At 40.0% G+C, this 13169-nt stretch overlaps 1 protein-coding gene across 3 annotated transcripts in view; it reads left to right on the forward strand.

Annotated features, from left to right (window-relative positions):
• OTOG (otogelin) overlaps positions 1-6100 on the forward strand; it is a 98021-nt gene extending 91921 nt beyond the window's left edge. For 2 of the 3 annotated variants that reach the window (XM_080405466.1, XM_080405465.1), the window contains 2 exons: positions 1023-1102; positions 2399-6100. In XM_080405466.1, coding sequence (XP_080261592.1) covers positions 1023-1102; positions 2399-2599 — 281 coding nt within the window. In that variant the 3' untranslated portion in view covers positions 2600-6100. Of the gene's footprint in view, positions 1-234; positions 1114-2398 lie in introns of those variants that run through there. The other variant, XR_013930883.1, reaches the window with a different exon arrangement.
• Positions 6101-13169: the final 7069 nt, after the last annotated feature.

The raw sequence follows: 13169 nt of genomic DNA on the forward strand, positions 1-13169 counted from the left end.
AAACCTCTGTCGCAGTGCAGTATTAGGTACAGTCAAACCAATGAGTCTTTCATTGCCCTTGCCTTTCTGGAGCTAACAGTATTTGTCTTTTGCCAACATCTTTGGATTTCTTGCCTGAAAGAAAAGGCAGCCCTGTAAGTGGAGAGTCATGTGGGACTGCATCATGGTGTGTAAAATCTGCTGTGCAACTGTGGAAGCTGTTATAATGGAATACACTGTTCATTTCTCTTACAGATCTGCAATGTGATGTGGTTTCTTCAGCATAGAGAAGATCATCATAAGAAGATACCGTGCTTTCTGATCTCTAACAACTCAACTTTATACTGAACAACTTTGCTTTTCTTCAAATGATCAGAATTCCTTTCTTAAATTGTTTAACTCCTCATTTCATTTCATGATTTCTTTTTATCTTTTTTTATTTCACCTTTATACTTTGTACATACTTCTGTGAGAAAAATTGTGGAAATAACACTAACAAAAATATAAATAAAAAATTTAATTTGTTAACTGGTGTTCTTTTTCTTATTTAATAAAAAGATACAGAAATCTAAAGCCCACTAAAGCTTTATTCTTTGTTAGATTCTGCTGTTAAGTGTTAATTTTAAACATTGCTTACCCCACTGGAATGCAATTGCTGCTATTAAAGTTTGTTAGTTATTTCATAGAAAATCCATTTAATGTGGTTATAACAAGCCTTCTCACAGGAACGGATGATCAGTTTTACAGAATTTTTTGAAAGACAGTTCACTTACCCTTAAAAGGCTTCTGAGTAAAGAATGAACCTTCTATAACTGTTATTGAAGACATAAGGAGACAGATGCTTTAATGCATGAAATAGAATAGTTTTAAAAGCAACACAATGCATAGCTGATGTCACTTTGCCAAAGTTTTGTGTATGCAATGACATATTGGGGATTTTCTTCTTTTTGTCTCTTGACCCCATAAAATGTTCAGGAATGTTCTTGTTTCTGAAGCATTTAGAATTTTGAGCTGATATTTTTCAATCAATGCCCATTTTTCAGGTAAGGAAGATGGAAAATTCTGTAAAAAGGTGACTGTTAGGATGACTATCCGCAAGAATGACTGCAGGAGTAACACACCAGTAAGTAAATATCACAAATTCTTTTAATAGAAGGGAAAAATTATGAGAAATGAAGAGAAGGAAGAAAGAGAACACAAATTTTACAAGGCTATTGTCTGCATCTCTCTCTCACCAAGACAGAGGATTCTGTGTTTCATAGCAATGTTTTAATGTTTCCCTACGTTCTCAGCAATCATCTTTTCAAATAATAAGAAAAAGAGGGATGCAACTCCTGCTTCTGTATGCATTTAGGCACATGCTGATTTAGTGCAAATCCAAGGTCTTGGTTCACTCTATATTGCAATTATGATATGCAAATTAATTTTGACATAACTGAATCTCGCCAGTGATATACTACAATTAAAACAACTGCAGAAGTGTTAGTTTTCCATCTGTCTAGGGAGAGTATTTAAATGCCAACTTCATGAAGAAAGGAATCTTGGGTCCTGAAGTGGTTTTTCTAGACAGCAGCATCAGCATACTGTGAAATGTGTAGGAAGAATGAGGCACTCTCTGTGTGTCTACTGAAGGATTTACTGTAGTAGGACACCAATGGTGTCCTGCAGTGTGGTAAGGCAGTGTGAGCCTCAGCAAGGGTGCAGACAGACATCTCATGTGAGATGTGTAAAAGCGTCTGGAAAAGCTGTAATAAAAAACTATAGGGAAACAGCTGTAACCTCTAAAATGACTCTCAGAGTATATTTTGTAGAGTAAACTGTTAAGCAGCCAGGAAATTTAGTCTCAGTGTCTCATTGAACACAAATGCAAATCCTGACTATTAAACTTGAAGAAATTATCAGTTTATATGGCTCTTTCTGTTACAGTATGTATTACAGTTTTGGTGTCATTAGTAATAATTCCCCTTGGCTTTCCAAAGGATTGATTCTTCATATTTCTCCTTACTGATACCAGTATAGCAACCCTGCATCAGTGTATCACTGAAATTAATACTGTAGAGAGTTGTGGACAGAACATTTAGTGCTATGTGCAAGCCAAGGTTGTTATGCATATGTTAAAATTCAAAACTGAAATTGTTCCTTTGTGTCTGTTAATAGCCAAAATATCTTGTTACTGAAAATTGACAGGAAATTCATCATTAATCTCAGTAAAATAAAAATTGAGACCTATTTGGGCAGCATACTTCAGTTTATTACTCGGGCATAGTGGGATTTCGTAAGGGGCTAGGGACAATACCTGCAAAATTTTTCATTGCTTTGCCATTGGATTTGGTTGCCTAGTGTCTTTGGACTTTCTTGAGAACTAACTTTATTTACCAGCTGCTTCAATTTACTGATTGTGCTTCATGTTTGTTACCAGGTGAACATTGTTTCGTGTGATGGAAAGTGCCCATCTGCAAGCATTTACAACTACAACATCAACACATACGCCAGATTCTGCAAATGCTGTAGGGAACTTGGTCTGCAGAAACGAACTGTGCAATTGTATTGCACCAGTAATTCAACCTGGGTCAGCTATTCAATCCAGGAGCCTACAGATTGTTCTTGCCAATGGTCTTAAAAAAACAAAAACAAACAAAAAAAGCATACAAGGAAAGAAAACAGCAAGCCCAGCTGTTCTCAGCATAAGCTAATTTGAATACTTTATTGATTGGTAATCTACAGCATCCAATCCACTGAATTTTACCGGTTTAATGCTAAAAGATAAAAGAGTAAAAATATTTTTGGACTCTTCTAAAATGGCTTTGCATCATTTGTGTTGTGATTTGTCTTCGTGTTCATTCACAGGGCTTGTTTTAATAGTTCTTATCATATGTGCCAACTTAAAATGTGATTCACATTAGCAACACCTCAAGAGAAAGAACACTATTTTGCTCTGGCAAAATATGGGTGCTCAGGCACCCATTCCTGCTGAAAAATCATTGACAGCAGTTCACTATTTTGAAAGCATTTCAATTGGGCAAATACATTCAGTGTCTATTAAAAATTGTTTGGACAAGATGAGAAGAATTTTCAGTTTAAATTGTATTCCTATTGCAAAGTAGAGCACGTATGAGAAATTACATTAAATATATATATTTTATTTTTTTTTTTAATCAGGGAAGCTTTGCCAATACAGATAACTGTATGTAATATTCCCTGGTAATAATTTCAATTTTTCTCATGTATTTTATATTGTAGTGAAAAGCATTATGGCAAACATTTAATGTATGGAAAAAATAGACTGTTTTTAGGCTGTCTAGATTAGTCATTAGTAGTTTATCTATCTGCTAAACAATGTGATGTAAACTGAAAATACAGAGATTTAACAAACGAAAACCATTTTATATTCCTTTATATAGATACACCTTAAATGAAAACATTCTGCTTATGAAATGCACTGCACTTAAACTGTTTCTTTAGGAGAATGAACTTTGTTTAACACTAAAGATGTGCAAATTCATTAGCAACAAGAAAACCAGGATTATGTATCCGTCTAAAAGAAAAAGCTGAAAATCTTTGTCACCAGTATAGTAGAATGTAACCTCTTCCGGCAGGTGTTTGATATTGAAAATGTACAATTGTAAGGTTTGAAATTTCAAAAGCAATTTTGCTTATGAACTTGAACAATTAACATTTTGTTGTAATGAACTAATTTTTTTCTCCTCTAAGCTAATGTTGCTGTACTATTCTTTTCCAACAAATGCCACCACGATTCATCAAAAATTTAGTAGCTTTCATTTGTAGATTAAAAATGTAGATAGCACATAGCGATACACTTGAGATCCTGTAATAGAAAATAGATCTCAGCATAACTTCTTAAAAAGCTGCTTGTCTGCAGTTGATCCCAAGAAAAATATGTTGTTAAAATCAATCATGAACTTTTTAATATTAATTTTGTATACTGTACATTTCATTCTTACAATATCTAATAAACAACAGGAAGTCTTATTTTGTTACAATTAATTTTGCTATCGTTGTTACAGCAGCTTACTATCATGTGATTTAACACTGTATTTACCAATTTCTTTTTCAGCAGTGCCTTTTGTTAATTTTTGGACTTGCTGTTATCACTAGTACTAATGATCTAATACTACATTAAGGAAGATCTGTGTATGGATTTTTGAAAATCTACATCTTTTTCTGATTCCATCACAGTTCACTTTCATCCTCAGAAATGTAAAATTCAACTACATCGCTTTATTTAAAACAAAAATTGGGAAACTGTTGCTCATCAAAGTATAACAGCACATTTTTGACACTGTCAGGCTGTTTGTTCTGGAAAAACAGGGAGAAAAAGAAGGATAAATTTCTGCAGCTTTTTCTACAATGTCCTTCAGGATTGACTGCAATGAGTAGACTGTGTTTTGAGTAAGCGTAGGCATTTTGTTATAATATAGTTGTGTAGTAATGATTATCCCTTTGTACTTAGGGCCAGGTAAGTCATTCAGATCGAACTGTACTATGTAGTCCCTACTCTTATAGTAAGACATGTTCCTTGTTCAAAGCCATCCTCTGAGTAGTAAGAAAGGACTGAGTTTGGAAGGATTTTATCCTTTGGAAAACCATGGATTGAGGAGCAGAGAAAAAGTGCTGTTTACAAGATGCTGAGCAGAGCTAAATCCTTGAACCCAAGTGCCTAAAATTCAAGCTTTGGCATTTGTAAAAGTGAAGTTCAGCCTCCCTTAGTACTGACTGGCGGATGCCATCCTGGAGGGTTGGAATTAATAACAAGAGCTGTTTCTTATGCTCTTGAGCAAGATGATGTCTGCTGTGAAGTGCCAACCACCAATGTGAGGGACAAAATTAAAGCAGGAATTAGGCCAGCCGCCCTGCTTCCCTCGGCTGTGGCATGCTCCTCTTACTGCTTGAGCTAACAGCAAAGCACTCATTGCTTCCAGCAGCACAAGGCAGTTATTCTGAAGAACATTCTAGATCCAAACTTCCAGCTCGTGGTTGAAAAGCAAACTTAATACTGGCAGTGAAATATAATATACTATATTAATATAAAAATACTTTCAGTAGAAAGCAGACTGTAGCATACCCAGTAACTGTAATCACACACTGCTGTGGCTTCTACTTCAGGAGTAAAATAATAAATGTCTTGTTAAGTCCCTACTTCTGATTCTGTAAACATTAGGCTTACGCTGGGACAAAGTGAAAGATCCAAACTGCTTACGGCTTGGCAGGAGAAGCTACTTTTATCCCTGCCTCTGTGTCAAATTCCTTCACGGATGCTTAGCATGTCTGTTTGTGGTTAGTTCAAAGCAATGTGTGGGCCCTTACGTGTATTTACCTTTTGCTGTGTTTGCACAAAGCAGCTCAGCTGGAAAAAGATTTTGCTTTACTTGTACTCCCCTGTCTTTGGAGGCCGGAGGGACCCCAGTGAGCTCTGGTTGCCCGAGACCCTACACTCAGGGGCACTTGGACTGCGACAACATCGGAGTCCTAAAACAACTTTATTTTCTTTTTACCAAGTTGTCTTTTGCTTGATTGGATTGGTGTAAGGGGAAGGGTATTCAACACTGAATCCACACTTTTTAGAATTACATGCATTTTACCATCACAACTTTGTGTCTGTTACCCGTAAAGGTGTATATGCACTTCGAGCTGATGAAATACTGGAGCCTTTATGCAAGTTCTTATTGCGGCAAAAGTTACATCCTGCATTCAGCACATCAAACAAGTTGCTGGTGGGAAACTACAACCGCTGCTGCCAGGCCCGGCTCCACTGCTGGGGCTGCTCTGTTGCAGCAGCACCGCATAGTTCTGACCAAAATCGCGACTGGATCCTTCACAGAGTTCGATCAACATTTCTTGTAGTACTTTGTAGAACAGTATTTTGTAGGGACCTGAAAGAAAAACAACAAAAACCCCTGGTTTTAGTGGCAGAAGAGAACAAAAAAGCATCCTGTCTACCAGATACCGGAGAGTGTTTTGCGGAGCCCCCTCAGGCGTGGAGGCCTTGCTTCCTCACAGGGAGGGGGCTGCGCGGGAGGGGCAGCTGCGCCGCGCCTGCCGTCCCTCAAGGGGCTGCGGGGCTGAGGAGGGGCTGCCCCTCGGGGGGCTGCAGGGCCTGAGGGGAGGCCGCCCCTCGGGGGGCTGTAGGACTGGAGGGGGGCTTCGGGGCCTGAGGAGAGGTCTCCCCTCAGGGGGCTGCAGCGTTTTAGGAGAGGCCGCCCCTCAGGGGGGCTGCGGACCTGAGAGGAGGCTGCCCCTCCCTCTCTCTGACAAACCGGTGGGCATCACCTGGAGCCTGTTCCTGCGAGGCAGCGGAGGCACTGGGTAAAAAGCAGTATGGAGGAGGCACTGCGAGCATGTGGTGAGTGCAGTTTTCCTCAGCTTTACTTTAGAAGAGAGGAATGGCCGGTTCGAACAGGGCGTGCGGGCTTTAAAATGAGAGGTGGGAAGTGTGTGGCCTTGGGGGCTCTGGCAGAGGTGTTTAATCTTTCCCTCATGCCTATCTCGGTGTGGTTATGAGAAAGGTTTGAAAAGGTTATCTTGTAGCCTGTAAAAGCTGACTTCCAAGTGGTGAAAGAAGTAAAGAAAGAAATAAAAATGCTGGTGGTCTTAGAAACCTTTGTGTTTGTGCAACCTTATTGAGTTAGCTCCTCGGGCCCTGCTGGGAGAGGGGTCCTGGCTGGCCCACCTCACCCCTGTGAATGTGGAACTGGGGTGGGGGCTAGGGGAAAGCACAGTTATTAATGTTCTCTTTATTTTCCTGTCTTTTGTGGCTTCAAGGCTATCTGCAGAAATGGACTTCTAGAGGCTGATTAATTTAAATCAAATTAAAAAATGGTGCTCAGGTGATTCCTCCAAACAAACAAATGCTGTTGGTTTTCTGGCAGATGTTTGATGGCTGCTGCTCTGTAGGGCTGAGTGTGTTCTGAAGTTGTTTATCCTCAATAAAAGAAACCAAATTTGAAAAATCCTCTTCAGAAGATGAGAGACTGAGTAGTGGGGAGAGGGGCGCCAGAAAATAGGCCTATGGTAAAAGTGGGCAGGAATAGTTTTCTTCTTGATCTCTAACATCACAGTAAATAACTCGTTTAAGTGAATGAAAATGCTATGGTCTGAAACCCTGACTCTCTTGAAAATGAGGCCTGTTACATTTCTTCTCAAGTTTCAAAACTTTACTCCACCTTTGAGGGCCATGTTCCCCTCATGTGTTTGCATGTATTCGCCCTTGCTCCCGTGGGGACTTCAGCCTGCTGGATGTTCCCTGGAAATACAAGTCAGTGGAGAGGAAACCACCTAGGAGGTTCCTGGAGTGTGTGTAAAATAACTTCTGGACACAGCTGGTCAGTGAGCCAACCAGGGGAGTTGCCTTGCTGGACCTGCTGTTTACAAACAGGGAAGGACTGGCGGTTGGAGGACATCTTAGGCATAGTGATCATGGAGTTTTCAATTCTCAGAACAGTGAGGAGGGTGGTCAGTAGAATCACTACTTTGGACTTCCACGGGGCCAACCTTGGCCTGTTTAAAAGCCTGGTTGACGGAGTCCCTTGGGAAGCAGCCCTGAAGGGCAAAGGTGTCTAAAAAGGCTGGGCATTCTTCAAGAAGTCCTAAAGGTGCAGGAACAGGCCATCCCCATGTGCCAAAACACGAGCTGGTAGAGAAGAAGTCTGGCCTGGCTGAACGGAGCCTTGGCTGGAACTTGGGGGGAAAAAAGGAGAGTATATGACTGTTGGAAGAAGGAGCAGGCAACTCTGGAGGACTACAAGGATGTTGCGAAGTTATGCAGGGTGAATGCCAGAGAAGGTTTAGACTACCTGTTAGGAAAAATTTCTTCGCTGGAAGAGTTGTCAAGCACTGGAACAGGTTGCCCAGGAAAGTGGTTGAAACCCCATTCCTGGAGGTATTTAAAAAACACGTAGACGTGGCACTTAGTGACATGGTTTAGTGGTAGACTTGTCAGTGTTAGGTTTATGGTTGTACTTGATCTCGAAGGTCTTCTTCGGTCTAAATGATTCTACGATATGTGGAGTTACTCCACAGAAGTGATTCCTAATGGAGGTACAGAAGCATCATAGGATTGTATCTTGTTAGAACTGGGCTTGAAAATCTTTCCGGTGCTTGATTGTTCTCCATCTTTGAATAAAATATTTAGTGATTTGAGTATGGAAACATTGCTTGTTTGTTATGGTGCTGATTGGTCGTTGTTATCTCCTTTAAAAAACACTTTACTTGCATTATCTCCAGCAAGCTTACTCAGACATGATTTGCAGGAAAACATAAATGATTTGGCAGCTGGAGCCTTGAGTATGATGGATATTGGCCATTAAGAAAGGCCTTTAAAAAGGAATGTAATGGTATCAGTTGTGCTATCTAAACTCTCGCTGTCTGGGTTATTGGTATATGATGGGGTGGTTTGGTCTAGAGAGGAGGAGGCTCGGGGGGATCTTATTGCTCTTTGCAACTACCAGAAAGGAGGTTATAGGCAAGTGGGGGTCAGTCTCTTCTCCCAGATGACAAGCGGAAACAGCCTCAAGTTGCATCAAGGAAGGTTTAGATTGGATATTAGGAAAAAATTCTGCACTGAAGGGGTGATGAAGCATTGGAACAGGCTGCCCAGGGAGGTGGTGGAATCACCATCCCTGGAAGTGTTTAGAAAATGCATAGATGTGGTGCTTAGGGACATGGTTTAGTGGTAGACTTCACAGCCCTGGGTTAATGGTTTAACTTGGCGATCTCAAATGTCTCTTCCAACCTAAATGATTCTGTGATTCGATCTGGTCTCAGGATAACAACCTCCTGAGTAATGCTTCCTCTAATTAGTGATAGTGCTGCTGGTGGTCTGGCAGATTAATCTGAACTATTGACATTTGTTGGTCTGCAGTTTAATGCAAACTATTAGTCACAAGTTAAATAACCTGCATCTCCTCAGATGGCCTCTCAAATATGCTGTCCATGAAGTCAGACCAAAATAATCCCCAAAATTTCATCTTCACTCTTCTCTCTGCCCACACCATCATCTTTTTTCCCCTGTGCAAGTGGCTAGCCATGAATAAACAAAATAAGGTAACAGCTGCTATGCAGATGGTGAATTTCTTGGAAAAATTCCCTCTCAGTGTGATGAAGACATCTAACCTCTTTGGAAATAGCACCTGACAGACTATCACCCCTCAGGTCTGCTTTCTGTATGGACTTTTGACCAAGGCTTTGATCATGATGTCAGCTCACTTTAAGTATTTAAAACATGGACATCTGAGTTAATTCAGATATCTAGGCTCCATTCATCACCAAAGAAAGAGAGATGCACCCAGAGAGTGATTCGTCCTATCCTAAAATAAGTGTCTAAGACGGATGTGATAAATCATCCTCCAGATGTATCATCTTTCCTTTTCACCATAGAGAGAACCTGGATGGCAAGATTTGGTTAGGCACCTCGGTTTTAGGCTGTTAAATTAGTTGGAATGAAATTCACCTGTAAAGGTTAAAGGTAAATCAACAGGATCAAGTGTCACCTACTCTGATACTGTATATGGCATATTTATCTGATCTCCTCATAGGAGGTGATTAATGGTAATATTTGATTTGCGTGAAACAATGTAATTTAATTTGTCTTGTACATTTTTTTCCTGTATGTCTTAAAGTATACTCATTTCATATGACAGCTATATCTAAACTCTGCCTGTATCTCTAGAGCTGAAGAAAAACCTTGCCACCAGCTACATCTTCAAGATGGAAAAGCAGAACTGAATTTGGAAATATGTGATACGTTTATCACCATGACAACGTGTTATATTAGCTGGAAAAGACCTATAAGGTGAGTGAATTTTAAAATACTTCTGTATTACAGACTTTTTGTTGTGTAGGTGTTGGCTTGAGTCTTGCAGGTGACTTATGATCTTGCTTTCTAAGCTTTTGGCTTCCAAGATCTTTAAGGTAATGCAGTTCTTCAAAGAGTTATGAAACCCAACTATGAAACATCTTTGTGCTTTAGCTCTTTAAAGTATCTAGAATTGAGCTTGAGGCAGCAGAGAGGCTTTTCAGTACACAGGCCTTTCCTGACTGGCTTTTTTTTTTTTTTAATTATTTTAATATGATTGCCCAGGAGCAGATTCTGACCTCAGTTGATATACTTGAAAAGAACATCAGATTTGTTGTTTGGTTTTTCTTCAGACTGATATTAGTTAATGAATTGAATATGTGAGATTTGTCCAGTATGTGCCTTGTGTAGTAGAAGATTGGAAAGAAAAAAATTATAGCAGAGCACTTTAATAAAATTTGTTTTTGATTAATAATGTAAAAGTCTGATCTTAAGCATGAAATATCAAAGGAAGAATAGCTGGAGTAATGTCTAATATTGAGAGTATGCCTGTTCTTGATCTCTTTCTTAATCCCCCAACTGTCTCTTCTGGACCGTATTCCCTATTGAGCACCACATTGATGTATTTTTTTACTAAGTAAGGGAAAAAGCAGAGGAGAACCTTCTGAGGTGAGGGCACCAATGTGGCTAGTAGGCCTGATCTCTAACCTGACTGTATGCAGGGTGGTGTCCTTTGATTGTAAAACAGGACCATCACTAATAATGTGCTCCTCCATTTCCTATCAGAAGGTGGCTGCTATATTTCTTCAGATCCCTGCTCCCAGCCCCCTCCCAGCCCACCCCTCCCCCCAAGCAAAGCTACTTTGGTGGGCAGCAGAAGTTAGCTGTATCACTATCACTTTGTTTAGTGATCATGCTTGCTAAAGCAAAACATCCTTGTTAAATATTGCTGGACTGATTAGAGGTTACTTGATAACCCAGTCAGTAGCACATGAAGATCATAATTTTGTATTGGAATGGTAGCTTGTATAGTCCAGCATTGTCCTTCCAACCTCTTGCTTCTCAGGAAGCTGCAAGAAGGGGAAAGTGTTTTTGAATAAGAAAGGTGGTTTAGAACTCTGCATGCAAAACTTGCATTTTGAAGCAAATATACCAATGGGCTGTCCAACACTGTAACAGCAAAATCTCCCATCTCTTATGAATCATAAAAAAAATATTTCGATGATATTTGCTCGCAATTAATTTCACAGGTCAATTGGATGTGAGGAACACACAGCTTCACAGTTAAGTTGTTTTCAGTTTATGGGAGAGGAATAGGCCCTAGCTATTGGTATTATTTATTGTTACACACAGGGTCACCATAACCCTCTTTTAAGGCCGTGTTGCACAGGCAGCTAGAGTGCACTGGAAGGAGATTTTGCTGATGCAGTGTTTATGCTTGGTTTGGTAGAAAGCTTCTCCTCACCTCAACTTCTTTTAAGATCTATACCTGGAAATCCCCTTGGCCTCTCCCAGCACTATTGTTTAAAATAGTAGTTGTTTAAAAGGATTTTTCCACTGCCAATCTGACAGGATTGCAGTGGTATCACCTGGGGCGGGACCAACCCTGTGGAGAAAGGAGAACCAGTTCATATTGCACTCCTGCTTTATATTTTCCTGGAACTCCCAAGTACTCCATATGAAAACTGTTTTGAAGAAAATTGGGGCTAACAAAAGGGCTGGCTTAAATAAATGCCTATTGTATCTGCTTGGGATAACTTTAAGTAGTGGGGGAAAACCCCACACTCTTTTGGTTAAAATCCCGAAAATGTTAAAAATGGTTTTCTGGCAACCTCCTTATTTTCAAGTACTTTGCTGGAGTATCAGTATTTTAGATCCTGACCCTCATTGTTTTCTCTTCCCCTTTGGAGGAGGGGGAGAAAGGACATAAGGGATGAGATTTTTGAGAAAAAATAATTGGACTGATGATGTTGTTATACAGGGAATCACTACCTAAGGGGCCTGTTGTGACTTTCAGCATTAGAGAGGGAGCAGGGGGGAAAAAAACCTCCCTTGATAATGGAGGAAAAACAACATATTTTTTAGTTAAGCTGATAGCAATGGGCTGGAGTGCAGCCCTTGGTGTAGTATTAATATAGGTTTGCCATGTGTATTCAGTTCCTACTGGCCGTCTGTTTTCCTGGTGATTCTAGAATAGGGTCAGAGCAAGCCAAAAAGGCAGAGGCTGAAGACTGCTGCTGTTTTCCCTAGCAAATGCCTGTGGGATGTTTGATGAAGGGTCTGGCTCTGAGAATTACTTCATATCTGGTTGTGTCCCTGCTTTCTCAGGGCTGCAGTTTGGGATTTGTCTGTAGGCAGTGATGGAGATGTGGCGGCTGTGTGGGGCCACAGGGTTCATTCTCTGTTACAGCTTGGCTGTGGAGCTTTGGGCTGCCCACCAAAATAGAGTTGTAGATCACAGTTAATGCAAGAATGTGATTTTGTGATGTTACAGTTTTGGGAACTGGTACTTCATTACCAGGTCTCTCTCCTGTATTTTTTTTTTAAATAAGAAGTATTCTGCAAACCAGGAAAATCTTGCAAATATTGATTTGCTTTAAAAAGTTTAGGTTTAGCACTTTACCATGTTTTTCAGTAGTAGTTTCCCTTTTCTCTTATCTGTTTGTCATGGGGCTAAAGGAGGAGTATAGGGCTCTCATGTAGTAGGAGACTTGTAGTTATCTACAATGGACATGAAATGAAAGAAAATATAATCTAGTGCTCTAAAAATACTGTACTTAAGCTGATCTCTGGAATGAAATTCACAACACTACTGCACATTTGTTTCTGGGCTCCATGAACTGGAGGAGAGGGGGGAAGGGAAGGTAGCATTTTTAGGCTTTAGATTTGGCCATATTGTAGCACTTCTAAATCTTCTGTCAACACTGGCGTGACGTTACATTCGTTAAAAATGCACAACCTTTTTAAACATCCATCTGTTATATAAATAAAAATAATGCAGCCCTATATTTTTATGGTATGCTAATCCTGCGCGGCCATGGTCTAATTATCAAATGATTTCATGCTACCCTGGTGGCAGGCAACATCCAGACCACTGAACACTTGCTATGGATCTCTTATTAAATCCCTCTTCCACAGTTTCATTCATAAATTTACCATGGCTTTTAAAACAAAATAGTTTAATGCTTATACAGCAATATCAAATAAGAGCATGATGTTTCCAGAATGCAGCAACATTTTTCAGATGCTCCACTTCATGCATGACTGAATAATTGGTAGCAAACTCCATTATTGCTGCCTTTTACCTTGAGTGGAAGCCATGCTCTGGTGGGTAGTGCGTGCTAGCTGTGCTCAAAGACAAGATGCCCTGAATGTAACC

This window comes from Falco punctatus (assembly GCF_963210335.1).
Source record: "Falco punctatus genome assembly, chromosome: 10".
NCBI classification, from domain to species: Eukaryota; Metazoa; Chordata; class Aves; order Falconiformes; family Falconidae; genus Falco; species Falco punctatus.